Source organism: Taudactylus pleione, unplaced genomic scaffold (assembly GCF_031769625.1).
Source record: "Taudactylus pleione unplaced genomic scaffold, aTauple2 ptg000114l, whole genome shotgun sequence".
Taxonomy (NCBI): domain Eukaryota; kingdom Metazoa; phylum Chordata; class Amphibia; order Anura; family Myobatrachidae; genus Taudactylus; species Taudactylus pleione.
The window spans coordinates 10,055,001-10,076,278 of NW_028284516.1; the positions used below are offsets into that span (position 1 = coordinate 10,055,001).

At 41.9% G+C, this 21,278-nt stretch overlaps 1 protein-coding gene across 2 annotated transcripts in view; it reads left to right on the forward strand.

The window, feature by feature from the left end:
• WWP1 (WW domain containing E3 ubiquitin protein ligase 1) overlaps positions 1-21,278 on the forward strand; it is a 163,579-nt gene that overhangs the window by 96,239 nt on the left and 46,062 nt on the right. For both annotated transcript variants that reach the window (XM_088471404.1, XM_088471405.1), the window contains exons 3-6: positions 13,844-13,982; positions 14,996-15,120; positions 17,574-17,705; positions 18,249-18,318. In XM_088471404.1, the coding sequence (XP_088327530.1) occupies positions 13,844-13,982; positions 14,996-15,120; positions 17,574-17,705; positions 18,249-18,318 (466 nt within the window). The remainder of the gene's footprint in view (positions 1-13,843; positions 13,983-14,995; positions 15,121-17,573; positions 17,706-18,248; positions 18,319-21,278) is intronic.

Here is a 21,278-nt window from a genome sequence, read left to right on the forward strand (position 1 = left end):
GAGCACTGATGGACACCTTGGATGTGTCATGTGTCCAGGAAGTGCACTGCAGTGTTTAGAGATAGGAGCTCAGTCAGCCGAAGCAAGAAGAAGACACAGTGATGCAGGTAGGAAAATCAATTAAGCTTAGTGTAGTGAGGGGAGAGATACAGTGAGTAAGGGGTGAAACAGGCTCCCAGCACTCCGAGCCATGTCTGTCTTCCCAGCCATTGACCTCACCACACGTCTTTGGTCAGAAGTAATCAGAGAGAATAAAACCACAAGCATTTCGTTATTTGTTGTGATCGATCTTCTCCCTAACTAGCAGAATGGTACACCTTATTTATACTGCCCCTCATGGCTAACCAGTAACTTGTCTGCCTAAACTAGCACACTTCTAACTGCTCCCAAAGTTGTTGTGATTGGAAAATACACCCTTTCCCATCCAAATATGTGCTTGATTTGTATACTCTGTAGACTTATTTTCAAACTGTTTTGCCGATTTGGAATCCGTGTATATACATACCCGCTATAGTGTAGATTTATAGGATTACAATAAAAATGTAGACGGTTAATATGTCGATACCAGAAGGTTGACAGTCATTAGGTCAACAGTGTTAAAAGGTCAACACGTGATTTTTTAAAAAAAATTTACCCTAAAAATCCATGTCAGCCTTTTTGTGTTGACCAGTAGACCATTTGAAAGTTGACCTATTGACTGTCTACCTTCTTTTTTTTTTTTTTTGTAGACCTACAGTATCATTCGTATACACAAGGGCTGTGCTCAAGTCAGGGCTTACCTGAATAGAGTTTTTTGAAACAGAAAGTTAAAGCCTACAGTCACTTTATTTTTTGTTTTTAATTAATTTTAACTTCACAGTGGCAAACGTAGGATTTTGAAAGGGGGGTTGACAATTTCTGAAAACGGTGCCAATTACACACACACACACACACACACACACACACACACACACACACACACACACACACACACACACACACACACACACACACACCCCCCCCCCCCCCCCCCCCCCCCCCCCCTCCCTCCCAAAATCTTACTAATGTCCAACGGTGCCGATTTGATATAAAGCCAGATGAAAACAAGCAGCTGCACTCATTGTTTCAAATATATATAAATAATTGATGGACTGTTCAGCATTACACACACACACTGATAGGGCACTCACAAAGACTACACACACATACTGATACAGACTACACATGCACAGTGATACAGACACACTGATAGGGCACTCACAAAGAGTACACACACTGACACAGACATATAACACACTCCTTTCACTTACAAACATGAAAGCAGGCAAACTACTACTGCATCATTTAATATAGAACCTCCCACCCCCTGTCACCCACTCCTTCACCTGCGGCTCCAGGAGAGAGAGCCGGGAATAGTCAGCACCCGGCGGCAGCTCAGCTTCTCAGCCGCCTCTCACAGTGCCCCATCGGAACTGCCTGGGAGCTCCCCTACGTTCAGCCAGCAGCCAAGCCCCAGCCAGTTGTAAGCTGAACTCCGGGTCTGGCTTCTCCTTCTCTTTAGAAAAAAAATAATGATTCAGCTGGGCAGCGATGGAGCGGAGGCCAGGGGGGGTTTCTAGGTACTCTGAAACCCCGCCTGCTTGCGTGTATACTTCAGATTCGGACTAGCCTATGTAGGTAATTTAAGTGAGATGTAATGGACGCCCAACCTATGTTAGTGTATTTTGATGATGGCTCGGGTGGCTGTGTCTTTCATTCGATTACTGATTGAATTTAGCTGACATTCAAGACCCTGGGATTTGTCCCCATATGAACTTCATGGAGGATTCCTACATATTGTGATTATAGGTGTATTTTATCTGTGTACAGTCACTATAGGCTTTCAATGCAAACATTTCTGGGATCACTATAGTCAGGAGAGCTATTTAGTTAAATATTCAAGATAACAATGAACATTGACCCGAAGTTGTTTACTAAGATCCTCGTGAACAAGAGGCCAGGCTGCTGACAAAACCAGACGAGCCCTGGATCTTATCCATGTTGTCGCCAAAACAAGGACCCCAGCTTTGTTGGTTGCCTTAGATGCAGAGAAGGCCTTTCGACAGAGTCAGCTGGCCCTTCATGTGCCATGTCCTCCTCACAGAATCACAAGTGAAATAATTAGCTCCATCTATGGATCTTTTTAAAATGTGTCAGTGAGTAATGAATACACTTGTGCTCCTGCTGGGTAACGTGAACTGTTTGGGATCCTGAGGACCGAGTTTGAGAACCACTGCTCTATTTTAATCTTTCAGCATTGGTCCTTGTTATCCTCTTCCTCTTTCTGCATCTTTAATGGAACGCGTCAGGTTTGTCTCTGAAGCCTCTCTTGTTCTCCATCTTTATGGAGCCTCTGACCGCGAAGTTGCGGCATAGCCCAGATATTTGTGGAATTGCAATTGGCATGGGAACACATAAATTATTGCTGTATGCTTGTCACCCTGAAGGTGCGTACACACTAGACGATGTGTTACACGATTCGCCCGATTTAGACGCATCGGAACGGCAAATCGTGTAAAATATGTCCAAATCATGAGTGTACACTCACGATCACAAAGCCAATGTGCGTACCCACTGGTCGTACATCGTATCTTCAGATCTTGCCTACAGCATGCAAGATTTGCCAATCTCGTACACGATGCACTGGAAATCGTTAAGGACGAGCGATATATCGTTAGTCAGATTTGAAACTTTTTACCACCATATAGTGTCCTGGAGTGCCGGGGAGCTGCCCGGGAGAGTTCAAGGGAAATCACTCACTATAATGCATCGTGAGCACATAGTCTAGTGTGTAGGCTCCATTACTAATCCCAGCACCTCACTCCCTATCCTTTTTCAGGAACTAAACGCCTATGGTTCCCTGGCTAACTTTAAAATCAACTCTAATAAAACTCTTACAGGGGTATTCAATTTGGAGCAAAAAGGATGACGTCATTTTCACCGATTTCAATTATCCCCGTATTCAATTTCAAAGACTTTTCGCAGGTTCGAAAAGTCTTTGAAAAAAACCGGGGATAACTTTTCACCACTGAATAGGTGGCAAAAAAAAGTGCAGAATTGGGGTTTAGGGGTGCAGGCTTAAAAAAAAATAGCCTGCACACCTGGGAATGACATTTAAAAAATAACTGTCAAAAAAAGTTTTTTTTAAAAATAGGGACACCCCAAAAAATTAATTTAAAAATTTGGGGTGAAAAAAGTGTTTAAAAATAGGGAAATAGGTTCAGGGCTATTCTGCAAGTATGCGGCAGGTGTTTTCTGGAATAGATTGTTAGCGGCAGGTGCAGTTTTTCAGAATTTAAAAAAAAAAAAAAGAACACTTTAGGGACTTAAAAATATGCTAGTACCCATTTTCATGTACCCCACATTTGATGGGACCACTTAAAAAACGAAAAAAATAAGTGCGCTTCTGCATCACTTCTTCAGTGTTGGGGAAAAAAAAAACACCTGCCACGGCTATTTAAAACCCCGACTTTCATTTGCAGGCTAAAACAGGGGTACCCATAGTGATCCCCCATGTTTTGACAGCTTTAGGGGGGTCCTACAATTTATTCCAGGTAATTCCCGTTTTTTTTGCCGATCCTATTTCGCCGGCTACCGTTTTCGTAGCTTTTTAAATGAATACGGGGATAAAGCGGGCGCGCGCCCGATACTTTATCCCAGGAAAAGCTCTGATGTGCAGCGAAAAGTCCAGCATGGACTTTTCGCTCCCATATTGAATACCCCTCTTAATCGGGTATATGTACTAATTCTTGTGGAGAGAAAAAGTACCAACCAATCAACTCCTAACTGTCATTTTTAAAAGGGACTGTAAAATGACAGGAGGTGATTGGTTGGTACTTTATCTCTCTCCAAGGCGTAGTGGCCATGGCCATAAAGTTTTGAGAATGACACAAGTATTGGTTTTCACAAAGTTTGCTGCTTGTGTTTTTAGACCTTTTTGTCAGATGTTACTATGGTATAGTGAAGTAAAATTACAAGCATTTCATAAGTGTCACAAGCTTTTATTGACAATTACATTAAGCTCCACATCACTCGATTAATAGATTCCATGCGCACAGCATCTATTCATAATAAGGGGAGAGCTTAGTGGCAGCCCAACATATATGTGTGTGTGCATATATATATATATATATATATATATATATATATATATATATATATATATATATACACACACACACATACACAGTCAGGTGCATAAATATTGGGACATTGACAGAATTTTCATATTTTGGCCTCTATTCACCACCACAATGGCTTTGAAATGAAACAAACAAGATGTGCTTTAACTGCAGACTTTCAGATTTAATTTGAGGGAAATTACATCCAAATCAGGTGAACGGTGTAGGAATTACAACGGTTTCTATATGTGCCTCCCACTTTTTAAGGGGCCAAAAGTAATGGGACTATCAACTCAAAAGCTATTCATGGACAGGTGTGGGTTATTCCCTTGTTATTTCATTATCAATTAAGCAGGTAAAAGGTCTAGAGTTGATTTTTGGTGTGACATTTGCATTGGGAATCAGTTGCTATCGACTCTCAATATGAGATCCAAAGAGCTGTCACTATCAGTGAAGCAAGACATCATTAGGCTGAAAAATCAAAACAAACCCATCAGAGAGATAGCAAAAACATTAGGTGTGGCCAAATCAACTGTTTGGAACATTCTCAATAGAAAGAACGCACTGGAGAGCTCAGCAACACCAAAAGACCCGGAAAACCACAGAAAACAACTGTGGTGGATGACAGAAGAATTATTTCCCTGGTGAAGAAAAACCGCTTCACAACAGTTGGCCAAATCAAGAACACTCTCCAGGAGGTAGGTGTATGTGTCAAAGTCAACAATCAAGAGAAGACTTCACAAGAGTGAATATAGAGGGTTCACCACAAGATGTAAACCATTGGTGAGCCACAAAAACAGGAAGACCAGATTAGTGTTTGCCAAGCAACATCTAAAAAAGCCATTACAGTTCTGGAACAACATCCTATGGACAGATGAGACAAAGATCAACTTGTACCAGAGTGATGGGAAGAGAAGAGTATGGAGAAGGAAAGGAACTGCTCATTATCCAGAACAAACCACCTCATCAGTGAAGCATGGTGGTGGTAGTGCCATGGCATGGGCATGTATGGCTGCCAATGGAACTGGTTCCCTTGTATTTATTGATGATGTGACTGCTGACAAAAGCAGCAGAATGAATTCTGAAGTGTTTCGGGCAATATTATATGCTCATATTCAGTCAAATGCTCATTGGACGGTGCTTCACAGTGCAGATGGACAATGACCCGAAGCATACTGCAAAAGCAACCAAAGAGTTTTTTAAGGCTAAAAAGTTGAATGTTATGCAATGGCAAAGTCAATCCCCTGACCTGAAACCGATTGAGCATGCATTTCACTTGATGAAGACAAAACTGAAGGGAAAATGCCCCAAGAACAAGCAGGAACTGAAGACATTTGCAGTAGAGGCCTGGCAGAGCATCACCAGGGATGAAACCCAGCGTCTGGTGATGTCTATGCGTTCCAGACTTCAGGCTGTAATTGTCTGCAAAGGATTTGCAACAAAATATTAAAAAGTGAATGTTAGATTTAGGATTGTTTAGTTTGTCCCATTACTTTTGGCCCCTTAAAAAGTGGGAGGCACATATAGAAACCGTTGTAATTCTCTGCAGTTAAAGCACATCTTGTTTGTTTCATTTCAAAGCCATTGTGGTGGTGAATAGAGACCAAAATATTAAAATTCTGTCAATGTCCCAATATTTATGCACCTGACTGTATATATAATAAATATTGTATGATATATATATATTTTTTTCAGGAAAATAAATTTCTCGGGAGTGCACATTCATGCGATGTTTGCAAGTTTTATAAACCATACTTCCTTTTGCAAATTCCCACCTGATTGGAATGCCCCCATATAATGGATTTTATTTTTATATGCAGTTTGTGCTTGAAAAACCACAAGTTGCAGTGTTTATGTTGGTAGCTGAGCTTAAAAGGGGAATCATTTAGCAAGATTCAGTATTGTTTTACAAAACCACTGATTATTTCTTATCACCCACATAAACAAGCAAACCCATTACGTTTTCTGTCATCTCAGGTAAAGCCTAGAGCATACTGCACAGGCTCATTCACACGAGCTGATCCTTTCTTGTGGTGCGCTCTGAACTATATACACTGTGACGTATGTCTATGCCATGTTATTTCTCCAGCACTTTTCCCGAGTTGTCATCCATCGGGAACTCATCTTGAGCAATACATCCTATGGATTAGCTGTAAATTAAAAATTCGGGCTGATGTGGCCAGAAAGCCTTCACATATGGATTCTGTATATTTTAAGTATAAATCCTACCAAATGCATTTAATTATGGACCATTATTAACTTTAAACAACTTCTTAAAGACCCTGGTTTCAAAACGTAGCGTCTTCATCTGATCTTGCACAAATACAGAGGCTGTCAATTCTAGTGCTGTCCATATATTCTTTGCATACCATATTCCTTATTTATTTTCCTGGTGTTGGTCAGTGACCAGTGTCAGAAGCAGGGACAGTTACAGGTTGAGTCTCCCATATCCAAAATGCTTGGGACCAGAGGTATTTTGGATATCGGAATATTCCGTATTTTGGAATAATTGCATACCATATTGAAATGTCTTAGGTATACGGCCCAAATCTAAACACAGAATGCATTTATGATTTATATCCACATTATACACACAGCCTGAAGGTAATTTTATACAATATTTTCAATAATTTTGTGGCTCAAACAAAGTTTGTGTAAATACATGAAATTCATTTATGTGTCATATACACCTTATACACACAGCCTATACATCATTTTATACTTTATTTTTAATAATTCTGTGCCTTAAACAAAGTTTGTGTGCATTGAACCATCAAAAATCAAAGTTTTCACTATCTCAGTCATGCAGAAAATATTCCGTATTTCGGAATATTTGGATATGGGAGACTCAACCTGTACTACACATAATACATATAGCTATTGAATGTTTATTTGTAAGTCGTGATAAAATGGGGATATGCGGACTTTCTTTATGGAATGTTTCTTTTTTTATTGCTATAACAACAGGTCTAAACAGAGAGTCTGACAATCATGTGCCAAATTTACCTTTCCCCACTGTTTTCCATCTGCTAGTCAGTGGTCTGTCTGGTAATAATAAAGCAAAATGTGTTTTATCAGCTTGTCTCATGATTTCCTGCTCTGTGTTATGCTAAACACAGCAGTTCCTTGGTTACTATTTCTTTCCAACTCTTAAAATAAAGGTGAAATTAAAGTTTTTCATGGTTCTGGCCAACCAGCCAATATCAGATCATAGCCTAAGGCTGAATACGCACCATGCTATATATATTGTGCGTCCTTGGTACTCTCCATCAATCTGCACAATCATCATGTAGTGTGTAGCTCCAATCCATCGTTCTCACCTGTTGTTCATTGCATTGTCCTATTGGATGTTCTGCACGTCCAATGGGATGATTCCTCGGATGACGTGGCGTTTCATGACGCGTGTAACGATATATAGCAGATTGTATACAGCGGTGCGATGTATATCGTTATACGGTATTGCCGTGTTGCATAGTTATTCACCGTTAAGGGTTTAAGGCACAAGAGTGACATCACTAACGCAGGGGAATATGGTCTTAGTGATATGTTGCATTTCATGTATATTAGTTCAGCCCACAAAATGGCTGCCTCAAGGCGATTGGTTCACTTTACTGTATATTAATGTTTACTAATTTATTTCTGTTACCAGTCCTCCTACTCTAGGAGGCATGGGACTCTGGACCTCATGGGACTCCTACTCTGGCATGGGACTCTGGACCTCATTCAGAGGCGCTTGCAAAAAGCGAGCGCTCGCTCTGAATGAGGGAGGCCGCTGTTTTGTTTTTTTTTCTTTTTAAAAGCTGGCCGCTCGCTAAGCTGCGGGCTTGCGACGAGACCCTTGTGGTAGGGTCTGGTCTGCCGCAAGCCCCAGTGAGCTTCCGGCTCTAATAGACCCGGAAGCTCACTACTGACATCACTTCAGGAACGCCTCAGTATGTCCAGCCACCCCCCACCCTGCCTACAAAACGGGGCGAGCTGTCGCTCAACATCGACAGCCGCCCCGTTTGTAGCGAGCCCCGGAGTGAGTGAATTTCTCACTCTCTACGGGGCTTGTGCATGGCGTGCGCAATGCACAACCTTCGACCCGCTTGCGGGCGGGTCTGAATGCGACCCTCTGTTTGTTAAGGGACGGGGACTGGCGGGAAAAGTATTTTTCCCTTCCTCCCAACAATCAAATGGATTTACCAATTTGTCTGAACAACCATTTTTGTCTGCTTATCAGTGTTTGGGAACAAATTGTCTATTGTCATTTGCTCCCATACATTCTTCCCATACATTGCCATATTTTCATTCCAACCAGCCTGATTGGATAGATAATTTTATAGTGTGTACAATAATGGTACATAGAGTGAAATCTGTGCTATTCTAGTATAGAACACTTGGCTAATGACGTAGTTGCCTACCCTCCCTAATGGCCGGGAGGCTCACGAAAATCGTGTAGCACTCCCGGCCACCCGAAATAGTAAACAACTCCCCCAGGCACTGGGGCCACCCGGCCGCAGCCACCCACTTCCCCAGTGAGGTGGGCAGCACAGGCGGCCGTTGATGCGGGTTGCATTGAATTTAGTCATCTTGGCTCCGCCCCCACTCCACAATAGCAGTAATCTCTGCATTACATAGCAAGGGGCAGAGCTACAATGTCACAACCATGGACCTGCCCACCTTCGCTGAGCCCCGCCCATTGCCACCCCCAGATCCACCCATCTCTGCCGAGACCGTACCCCGCAGTGCCGACCTGGCTCTCTCCTCCCGAGGAGGCAGCCAAAAGGTCGGCAACTATGGCTAATGACACTGTCCAACACTGGATGCTAATACAGGCGCGACTGTGGCGTTGTGCTAATACTGTAGCCTGTGTGATTTGTATAGAGAAGCCAGCCGGCTGCGGCACTAATCTAGTGCATCCAATTAATGAGCCACAGTTGGCAAACTCTCTCTCCCATTGGCATTTTATGTCATAAAGGCAGACCTTTCCCTAGACCTATACACAGTATCTTTAACTACTTTTGGAAACAACTAGATCCAAAACAAGACATGTCTTCTGATCCATTTTCCTGCCCGGACTGACTTAGCAGCCAATTAATAATACTGAGTCATTGGAGACTTATTGCAATGCATTTTATTTCTGTCTCTATATCTACTTCATTAGTTGTTACTCCGGTCCTACTACAAGCTCAAGAGGGCTCATCAAATGCCAGTGCGCAACCGTCGTGGATTTCCAGCATATTATTTGTAAAGGATGCACGCACAAAATATTATCATTCGTTTTGTCTCGCGAACTGTGTAGCTGAGGGCCAGTGACCTTAAAGGTTCGTTGTGCTTGATAGTAGAAAATACATTGTGTTTCTGAATTAGTAAGCTGGGTAACACTGTTTGCCTGATAGGTGGTGATGGTGAGGATAGTGGTGTTTTTCTTCATTACACGTTCTATAGCGCTCATCGGCCACCTAACTGTAGCTCAGTAGGTTTTCTCTCTTCTGTAGGTGGACAACAAACCGGTATTGCTACAGGTTTAGTAACTGTGAAGCAGATGTAGTACAGATGTAACTGTATACAGTTTCTAGTATTCTAATGAATGGTCATCAAAACTGGATGCGGTCAATAAAATCCCGACCGACGAAATCCCGAAAGTAAGTAGTGGGGTTGAGGGGAGGGTTCTGGTGCCTACACACATAGCGATATTTTACATGATTTGCCCGATTTCGACAAATCGTGTAAAATATGTCCTAATCGTGAGTCCCCACTCACGATCATGATGCGGATGCGCGTCCCCGCTGTAGGGCAGATCTGACAAACTGGGACACGATGCACTAAAAAAAAAAAGACAGGATGCACGATGGATCGATCGTTTGCACATGCACCAAATCGTGAGCAGGACTGCCGGGGAGCTGCCGGGGGTGTTTCAAGGGAAATCGTACATGATGTCGGATCGTGAGCACATCGCTATTTGTGTAGGCACCGTAAGGGTTCGGGTTAGGCACTAAGGGGTGAGGGTTAGGTTTACGTTGCGGGGAGGGGGAGTTTAGGGTCAGGTACAGGGGAGAGACGGTTAGGGTAGGGAGAGGGGGAGGGTTAGAATACTGACCGACAAGTGTCGGTATTCTAACCCTGTCAGGATGCCGGCGTCGGAATTCTGACCGCTGGGATCTCGAGCATCGGCATCCCGTACCCATCCCATCTAAACAGTCTTGTTTAATGAAAATAAATGAGGAAGCTCTTCAGTATAAACTTTACTCACCAACATACTGTAGTTTAGGTAGTTGCATGAACCTTCCATGTGCCTCTCAGTGTGAACACCCACGCTACAGAGCAGGTTGGCAGCATTCTGCCCTGACCATGCTTTAATCTCCGTGGCATCACCGCTGCCTCTGGATCCCGGGAACCTCACTTTGATCTCGGACGCACTTGAGCATTGGCATCCTGTCAGTAGTTCTGATTTGAGCTTGGACAGCGTTCAGACACCCTTGGCGTCACATGCACAGGTGGGAGTTAAAGGGGTAAGAGCCCCGAAAATTTATCTTTCCATCTGAAGCTCAAACTTTTAACTGAAGGCTTTTTTAATGGACCCTTAGTGTTTAATTGTTCTTTAAAAAGTAACGACACATGGTAAACGCGTCTATAAGTGTGATTCCATTGAACATAATGTTCAGCGTCTCAGTTAGGAGTAGAATGCAGTATGTCTGACGTCTGTTTATGTATTTTTGTACCCCAAACAACAATATGGAAGATTTCTCTTCCCCAATGCTGTCAGAACCATTCATGTACTTATAGATGAGCCTCCTGCTACAGCAAACACTGCAGATGAAATAATGCTGATGTGACTGTATGGGGCAAGGTCAGGGTGGAATACAGGTGCCCAAAATGTGTTCAAAACATAAGGAAAACTTGTTAAACGTTCTGTACTGTTGTGTATGTATATTCATAGACCATGATTTGGTGAAAGCAGGTGTACCTAGCCAAACGCCTGCAAACCTATCCAAATCGTAGGACGCCCACTATGGGATTCACCAAATGTGGGCGAAACAATGCAGGTCCCGAAGTTCGGGGAACCAGGTATGAATGTATTGGGCAGTATTTCCAGTTTTTCACGATTTGGCTTACAGCTTCTGCTTTTACTGTCCCAGTTCAATTCATCTTGGTGGCATAAAAAACAAGCTACACACAGGATGTCTGCAATTAAAATGTTAATTAGATTGATTTTTGTGATCTTTCCAATATATATAAAAGAAGCACAGCTATGCATAGCATTAAAAACACGAGAAACCTGTTCAATGCTATTATGCCCATCCTTTCTCTTTTTGTTTTACAGTTCAAAAGAAAGAAAATAAAAATCTAGTGCATAAAGATGTGATACATTTTTATCCCTAGTTCTTCAGTCATAGGTATTGCACTTCGTTTTAATTTTTATATAGTGCCATTTATTCTGGTTTAACTAGTCCGACTGTCCAATAGATTCATGTAGAACGGTATGGACCCAATTGTAGTGCGTAGGGTTTGTTTTTTTTCTTCAAAAATAAATAAACTTTAGAAAATGAAATTTGTTTTGCAAAAAGTCTAAGGCCCCCATACACGGTGCGATATAGCAGCCGATCAGACTGATTGGAACGGTTGCGTATGTGGGTATGATATGGGGCAGTGCGCGCCCCCGTGGGTCGTACATCGCACCTCCAGATCTTACTGCATGTTCAGTTGATTTGTTGGAGCGATGTACGATCCCATGCAGAGCTGTGGGGCAGGGGGATGCTGGTATATCAGGCGGTCGGCCACCCGATCGCTCCGTGTGTGGGAACCGCGCGATATGTCGGCAATCGGATCAGCAGTTGCATCGCATATCGCACCGTGTATGGGGGCCTTTATGCAGCCATCACATCTCCTATTAAGCAATAGTCTGCCTTTAATAATCAGGATTTTATAATATTACTGCTGGGGTAAAGGGTTTGTAAATGTCCACAATTTAATTTAAAACCTTTATTTGGTGCAGCCTAATATGAAATGTAAGTCACACATAGAGTCCCTCTCTGTGCCAGCAAGCTTTGAAAGGAATCCAGTTAGTTACAGGAGATTTGTCTATGCCAATGTCACCTTATTAGACTGAAGTTGTTATAACTTTAAGGTATAATGTTATGGTGCATATCTACTTGCCGATAGAGGAACGACAGTACGATTACAACATTGTAACCGTACAGTTGTTCCTCATCCTGTAATGTGCCTTTACAATATGTTGTTCAGTGCAGGCACCCACCCTCATCCCCGAACATTCACAACCTTGTCGTTATCGGCAGACTGACCGGCATGTTCAGGCGATGATTGATGTTAAAAAAGACCAGTGGGAGCGCGTATCGTTGGTCGTTTCTGACATTTTACTGAACGATTTATGAATGATTAATGAGCGATTGAACGATAACGATGTTATCGTTCAATCGCTCATTTTTATTGTCAAGTGGATACGCACCTTTACTCCCACGGACTAGCAGTGATGTACATATTTTAACCCAGAAGTAAGCTTACTTTATTGAATAAAGGGTTGTCTTTTTTACATTTAAGAGTAAAGCTATGTACTCACTATGCAGGTATTGGTCTTAACAGTCAATTTTCAGCTGCTCAATCCGATTTTTGCACAGTATAGACACAGCAGTGACAGTGATTGTTTAAATACCTGTTGGATCTGGTCACCTGATCTTGCCTGCTGCATGACATTGCATATGCTAATACTGCAGGTTCCGTCTTGTGTAAGTAGACTCCTTCTGCCGGCTTCTGTGATCCACTGCTGCGTCCGAAGACTTGGCATCGGATCATTCTGTGTGACCATCGGTCATCTGAGCCACTTTCAGGTTACTCAGGATTGACCTGTGTTTTTCCACACAGCTGAAGCCAGTGAAGCTGCGTACAAGGAAGCAGCCACCGGCTGCAACACACCCAGAAATCGGGGCCGACGTGCCCCCATTTTCTGGGATGCTGTGGCATCCGGGCACTGCAAGTGAGCTCGCATAAGATATGCTGTATATTATGGTTTGCGACCTTAAAACGCCCCTGATATTCATAAGTGGCAATTCAACATCTTCAACATGTCATCAGAAAGTCGCTTGATGCTCATAATGGTGGCACATCGCAACCGTCACATGACTCACTTTACCTCGCATCCCTGAAGCCATGCGCAGGAAAATGAGCAACATATTTTTCTCCCAGATAATTTAATCACTCCCATAGTATAGAGAAAACACACACATTTGTCAATGTTAAGTGGTGTCTCCTTTTTACAATGACTTCAGTTTAGTAGGCTTTGTCTTTTAGCTTGGACATAAGCAATGGCGTTTCCATTAACACCTCTCTCGTTTGCCTTGGGATCTTGCAATGTGGGGAAGTTTGAAAAAAAATAAAAAATGCTTTTATATTTCAGCTGTCAAACGTAGGTGTGATTTTTGCTTTAAATAAAAAAACAAAAAATAGGTTTGGGTTTGATCATGACACATTCTCAAAATAAACACCCTGTGTCACTTTGTGGGCCCGGTATGTCAGACCAACCTGCCATCTGTGGTAACTTCTTTTTCTACTCTTTTCAGTGACTCACCCATAAAATAAAAATATCTGAAAATGTCAAACACTTGTAGATCGATTGCAAATTGTAAGTGAGGGAGGCCGAGGTTAAACAAAAAATTGTAGTGCTTAATGGAATCATTATTTTTGTATTTTTTTTTTTTCTTCTTCAGTGTCTTGTGCCAAACTGAAGAGAAAGAAGAATTGGTTTGGAACCACAGTGTATACAGAATTGGCTGTAGAGGGGGAAACAAAGAAGACTGCAAAAGCAAGCAGCTCTAGCAATCCGAAATGGGAGGAACAGATAACTGTGTATGTCCTATTATCATGTCATGTTATGGTAATACCTGTAATTACAGGACCCGTGTGAGCAGAGGTGTCCTGCTAAATAATTTGGTGCTTTATTTATGGTTTGGTTTGTATACAGAGGTCTTATTGATCACATACTCAAAGCGGGAAAGCCTGATGAATGTGCTTTAATGCTTAGCAGCCAATCCGCTTCTAGCTGGCATTTATCAAGTACAGTCTATAAAATAATAGGTAGAAGCTGATTGGTTGCTATGGGCAACTTCTCCACTTGCCAACTGCTTGATAAAAAACCCCCAGAGTCCTAAACTTAATGTGAGAGTGTCGACGCTCAGTACAATGTTATGGAATTCCATTAGAATGCTTATTAAGTACATTGGGTTTGATGTATCGAGCAGTGAAAATAGTTAAGATGTGGACCAGTGTGCAAGTGCCCATAGCAACCAATCAGCTGTTACCTAGAATTTTATAGAATGTACATGATATCTACTACCTCAAAGCTGATTGGTTGCTCTTGGCAACTTCTATACTTCTTAATTAAAGGAATCTTTTTTATTTTTTTTTATTTTATGTAGAAACAAATAACATACATTAGGATAATATTGAAGATGTGCCAAGCACAGACTACCTCAGCACTGATGATACAAAGCTTGGGTGAAATACCCGGACATGGAAAAGATAAAAGTCAAGATTGTATACATGTCAACAATAAAACCTATAAAACTTAAAGTACTAACTACAAGTCTCAAACAATAGATTCAATCCTAGATTCAGACTACTGGTGCCAAAGAACCTATGGGGTTGTTTTTTTTTTGCTCTACCATGTATGCAAGCCTTGTGTAGGGTGGTATTTGTTATTAGTATCAATAAAAATATCACTAGTATTTAATGTATTTTAATTTCACCTTGCTAGGAACAGCTTTTCATTACAGTCTATGGAATAACACCCCTTTCTCTGGTTTTTTAACATGCTGTAGAAGAACAAGTCAAATATTAATTGTGTTTTCCCCTGTGTGTAGGAACGTAACCCCACAAACTACACTTGAATTTAAGGTATGGAGCCACCATACTTTGAAACCTGATGCATTGCTTGGCAAAACCATTGTAGACCTGAAGCAGGCCCTGGAAACACACAATAGAAAATGTAAGTGACTGCAGCTACGTTACACGGAATGGAGCACCGTACACTGGGCTTTCAGCAATGGGAATAAATGATCAATGGGAATGTTAGCTAATGTCGCTGGTGCACAGGAAGTAGATGTAAATAGCCCAATGATACATGCTGGGGTGTCCATAACACTAGTTTATGCTGCATGGTTCGAACATATCTGTAGTGGTCATTCTAGAAGGAACACTATATCTGTAGGGGCGGCGGGCACAGTCAGCATGGTTGCATGTATCTTTGTGGTGTACAGAAGATGGAGACAAATATTACCAAATCTGAACCAGTTAGTCATAGGACTTAAGTCTAAAGCTGGGTACACATTAGACGATATGTACCCAGCGCAATATCGCCGGCGACAGGACCCGGCATGCGGCAAATGCATACCCACTTGCCGATGCCGGGTCTGACGGGGGGAGGGATGTGTCATTCTGCAGCATGACATCGTTAGCAACATCCCCATTCGGCATTAGGGCCGACGGGCGATGTCGCTAACGACCCGTGGGAGCGCGCATATCATGGGTACACACTAGACGATGTACCCAATATGTCGCTCTAATCAGTGGGATTGGACGACCTATCATCTAGTGCACAGGTTCTCAAACTCTGTCCTCTGTCCAGGTCTCCTCACAGAATCACAAGTGAAATAATTAGCTCCACCTGTGGATCTTTTAAAACGTGTCAGTGAGTAATGAATACACCTGTTCACCTGCTGGGTGACTGTGTGGGGTGCTGAGGACCGAGTTTGAAAACCACTGGTGTGTACCCACCTTTTTGCTGGCACCTACGTTTGTGCAGTGTATTTTGTAAATCATATTAAGAAGACCACTTTCCTGAGTTCCTTTTACAGCTATTTCCTTTTTCTTTCCCTTATGTATTATATTATTGAAGCATACTGTATACTTTTTTTTTTTAAATAACTTTTTGAGTTCACCGCTATTTGTGGAATTTATTCAGTACAATCTCCATCATTGGATTGTTGTACAAACACTGAGCACACTTGCCAGTTGTGCCTGTGAGCCTGATTCAGAGGTGTTCAACTGCGTCAACATGCCCTGGGTACGATTTTATTGCCACTGCCAATGCTCAAACCTAGGTGTGATGGCATACGCGGTTGCGTGTGACCTCGCTATGACCAAAGACGGCACTTGCTATCCATGGGCGTTTCAGGGTGGAGACTGGGAGGTGGCCTGAAGTGGATGCAAGGAGTAACCATTTCATGGGCACGTACATTCATGCGGCTGCATTCTCGTTTGCAACACCGCAGCCACAGTGGTCATAATTTGAGATAGTTGAAAAGAAAACTCTGTGTTGGCCAGGGTTTGCTGGAGGAGACGATGTTCCAACTGATGGTAGAGGAGTGGTCCGATCCACCAACATTGCTCAGATAGGCAAAGTGAGCGTGGCAGGGCTTGCTCAGTCTGTCGCACCTTACTGCACAAGGGGAACGCTTACACTGGCATTTGCATATTTTTGCCTATGTATTTTGCATATGTATCACTGAAGACTTTATATAAAGCTAATCTTCATGACTCAGTGATCTCATTTGTTCCTAATAAATTGATTGGCTGCATTCTGAAGAGTTTTGGTTTAGCCAACAAAATGGCCACCTCCAGGGAGGTAGTTTTTTAAAGCTCTCCCTTCTCCCCTTCTTCTGTCCACTCTTGAAAGATGCATCCGCCACTGATAAATGTGCGTACAGGTCTAATCGATGCATATGAATCATTAATCCTCTTAACTTTCCATGTCTGTTTGAATATACATTGCTGCATGATATATTGTTACAACTATAGTTTGGTTTCACACTACTGTTGCAACAGAATTTCTTTTTACTTGTTACTTATTTTATATTAAAAGTATTTTATTGTTACTTTTGGAGCAATCTGACTGCTTAAGCTGGGTACACACTATGCGATTGTGTACCCAGCAAAGGCACGATGTGGCGGCACGATACATTTGCGCTGTCTGTACAGACTGCATGATGCGGTGTATGACGGCTTAATGTGGTGGTCTATATTGCATTTAGCAGCATGGTGGTGGTGGTCATTGCATCGTCCCATCTCCTGTGCAGCACAACAGGTGGCACGATGCGATAAATGACCTGCGGAGACGCGCGATCACACATACACACTATGAGATCTGCACAATATCTTGGAAGACGGATTGCGTAGTGTGTACCCAACTTAAATCACATCTCTAAGCGCTATTTGCTTTTATTTTTAAAAAATTGGAGATCTGATGTGTCCAGAGCCCAGCGGCAGTATGCAGCCTCAGCCCGCTGTCTATATGTTGCTAACACAGCAATGGTTTAGTCTTGATTCATCAGCAGATGATTTACACTTTGTACATGACCTCCATGCCCAGGTTTAAAACAATAAGCTTGTTTTACTAGTAACAGTTTATTTTTTCTACTACATCTTCATTTATGTTTTCAGTGGAAAGAGTTGAAGAGCAATTAAAGCTGTCATTGGATGGCAAACACGGTACCGTCCAAACAGGCGAGCTGACAGTCATTTTAGATGGTTTGATTGTAGAACCAGAGTCCTTCACAACTGTCCCAGTACCCAGTAAGTAATGTGTATGTTAAAAGATTTCTTAGATGGGTGAAACATCTCTCTGTGTGTGTCTTTGTGGGAATTGGTATGAAATACCGGCGGTTTAGCCGCCAGTTCAAATCCCGAGTCCAGATGCCCAGCAGGACAAGTTCCCGACTAGGCTGGTAAGTACCCTAACTCTCCCCTCTACACCCCCCCCCCCCACCCCGCTTTAGTGGTGTCTAACCCTAATCCTCCCGGGGGGGTGCCTAGCCCTAATCTCCCCCCAGTGACGCCTAACCCTCCCGGGGGCGGTGCCTAACACAATGCCCCCCCGGAGTCCCTAAACCTCTCCACCCATCCCCCCCCCCTCCCCTCCCTTTGTGCTAAAATGCCTGGACTTACCTCGATTAGTCTAGCGTCCTTCTGTGTTGCGACATCGGGATTAAGATAGACGTCAGTATTTTTCCCTTTTGTCTGTCTCCTTGTCTCTTTCATTGTGTATTTCTGTCTTTCTCTTTGTATATTTTCTGTTTCTCTACATGAGTGTCAATTTACTTTTTTCCCCTCTTTTAGTACAAATCCAGCAAAATGGTGATGCTATCCGTGAAAATGGACGGGAGTCAACTTCAGACGCAAGAACGGGGTATGTGTGGATGCTATTGTAATGCTGCTCAGTAAGCTTATTAATAGACACTTGTATCGCTGTTGGTAATACACTAGTAGGGCTATTAGTCTCTTATTTTGAATTGTAATGAAGATAATTTATTTCTCATTCAAATTTATATTGTAAAACGTTAAGGGATTACTTAACAACATGTTGCAAATTGCACGTGTTCTGTAACCCATCAAAGTCCAATCAGATCTAAGCTCCATTAGGACAGTTCAGTTAAAATGAAAGGATCTACAATTGGAAGCAATCATTTACAGCTATGGGTCCAAGTCTTGGTTTTATCAGAACTTTTTGGTTTTGTTACTGTACTTAATGAATGACTATCAAAACATAAGAGGAAATTCAATTGTTTTTGAGCCCCAGTAATTCATGGGTGCCTGTTGGGTTATATTCAATTGTTTTGCTAATGGGCGCATGTGCCTATTACTTATCGCGCTGACGCCACATCCAAATGCTCCAGGATTAGCCGAGTACAGCAGCAAAATGTGTGCAAACTACTGGGCACAATCAGTTTGGATGCCCAAAAGGCCGACTTTCGGCGGAATTCTGCACGCCGCCACATGAGGGTGCTACCAGAAATAATGGGTACCCGCAGCATACTCGCTCAGCTGCCCAAACAATTGAATATTTCCGTAACTTTCGGCAGGAGCTGTGGCCGCATTAAAACAATTGAATTCACCCCATATAATACAAACTGGCATCCTAATAACCTTGAAAAGGAAGGGGTTTGTATCCGCACAGAAAAATATTTAATTGTAATGCAATAGGATGATTACCAAAATCAACATCAGTATATATCTGACACAAGTTAGATCTCAAAATTGACTCCTATTGGTGGTACTCCCCAGAGCCCAAATGCATATGCGTGAGTAGAACAGAGAAAAGAGAAAAGAAGGCTCTTTTTTTGGGGCACTCTTTATGTATGATTATTAAGAATAAAATTTAGCATTTATTAAATCCATTCAAATTTGAACTTCAAGGTATGTAAGAACAATACCAGACACTACAAAACAAGAATTAAACATAACACATACAGTTTCATGTTGCAATATATTGATGCTGTATCCTAGAATATAGGTGAGTCCATATTTCCAATCAAGTAGACAGGAATATAATGTCTGATATACGATAGAGACCTTACATCCAGAGAAATTCCTTCTATTGGTTTGTTATTCACCATTGGGACACATATACAACATCATCAATAAGACAACGAGGAGCGAAAATATTAGTTCATATCTTAGAACAGTTTGTTCACCATGTTCATAAACCTCCAGTATGAATCTTTACAAGGGATATGTAAATGCTCAGCAATGGTAAGTACCATGAAAATAATTTATACCTTTTACCTTTTGTACACATTTTCCGGTCAGTGTCCCGATCACATGATCGCGGGACATCTATTTCCATCGGAAAATGTGTACAAAAGGTAAGAGCAGAGTTCCTGCATCACATACGATGGTGAACAAGCCTCCATGGGCGAAACGCGTGTCCAGGGACTGTGATGAACCTGGTCGGGCTAGTGCACTAGCCGACCATCTCCCTCCATCCTGACTCACTTCAAGGGTAACTGTATCACATCACGCAGACCGCCGTGCCTGCACCTGAAAATGTTATGACTCTGCCCAATGGTGAATAACCAAACCAATAGAAGGAATTTCTGTGGATGTAAGGTCTCTATTGTATATCAGACATTATATTCCTGTCTACTTGATTAGGAATTTGGACTCGCCTATATTCTAGGACACAGCATCAATATATTGCAATATAAAACTGTATGTGTTATGTTTAATTATTGTTTTGTAGTGTCTGGTATTGTTCTTACATACCTTGAAGTTCAAATTGTAATGGATTTAATCAATGCTAAATTTTATTCTTAATAATCATACATAAAGAGTGCCCGAAAAAAAGATCCTAATAACCTTTACAACACACAAAACTTCCCCTCAGTAGTATCACTGAAGGCCTCTATTGTAAGCCTGCTTAAAGCCTCACACAAAAAGGTGGCCAAACTGGAGAATATATAGCAGTCTGGGGCCTGGTCTGAGGAGTCTGATCGCTTCTGTTGTTGCTACACGTTGCCAATATCATAATATGTGGGACCAGACTTTGATAACTTATAGACAATAGCTGGAAACTGACAACTATAGTTGAAGATCAAATTTTAAAAAAAGGCAAACCGCTCAGGCTATGTGAAATTTGGGGTCTTTTACATATATATTTTTGTAAAAGTTATTAGTAATTATTGGTAGATCAGTTTAGTACATTGCCAAAATAAATATGGTTTTATAGCTGTTTTATTGCACCAGGACTCATGTAGCAGATTTTATTAAATATTGTAGTGATGTCTAGAATTTTTGAATGAAGGCTCTCAGATCTCTAGTTGTACACATGCACTTATTTGCACCATGCTATAAAGTAAAACACGTCCTTTTTGAGAATTGGGACAGATGGGAGTTATTGCATGCTTTACAGTGTGCTTAGTGTGTTTTAAAAATGAGACGAGCAGTGCCAGGATGCAGAACAGTGCATGAACTGTTAATGACTCACTAATCTGTTCAGTCGTGTGAAATAAAAAAAATAATAAAAAAACCCTGAAAAAAATAAATAATTCATAGCGCGTCTAGACTTCCCGAAACCCTTCACATTGAAGCAGCCTTCCTTGCCAAAATGTTGCATGGCAAAAATGATTATAATTCTGTTCTACTATAAGGCAATGTGCAGCCTTGGGACTTGGAGGATTTCCAGCTCTATTTGCATTTAAAAATTCCTTGTAGAGGCAGATTGGGGTTAATTGTAATAATCAGCCCAATGACAAGCTGCACTAGAGCAAACTCTTCACCCAGCACTGTGTGTGTGTGTGTGTGTGTGTGTGTGTGTGTGTGTGTGTGTGTGTGTGTGTCTCAGAAGCGACATACCTGTAAAGGGTTACT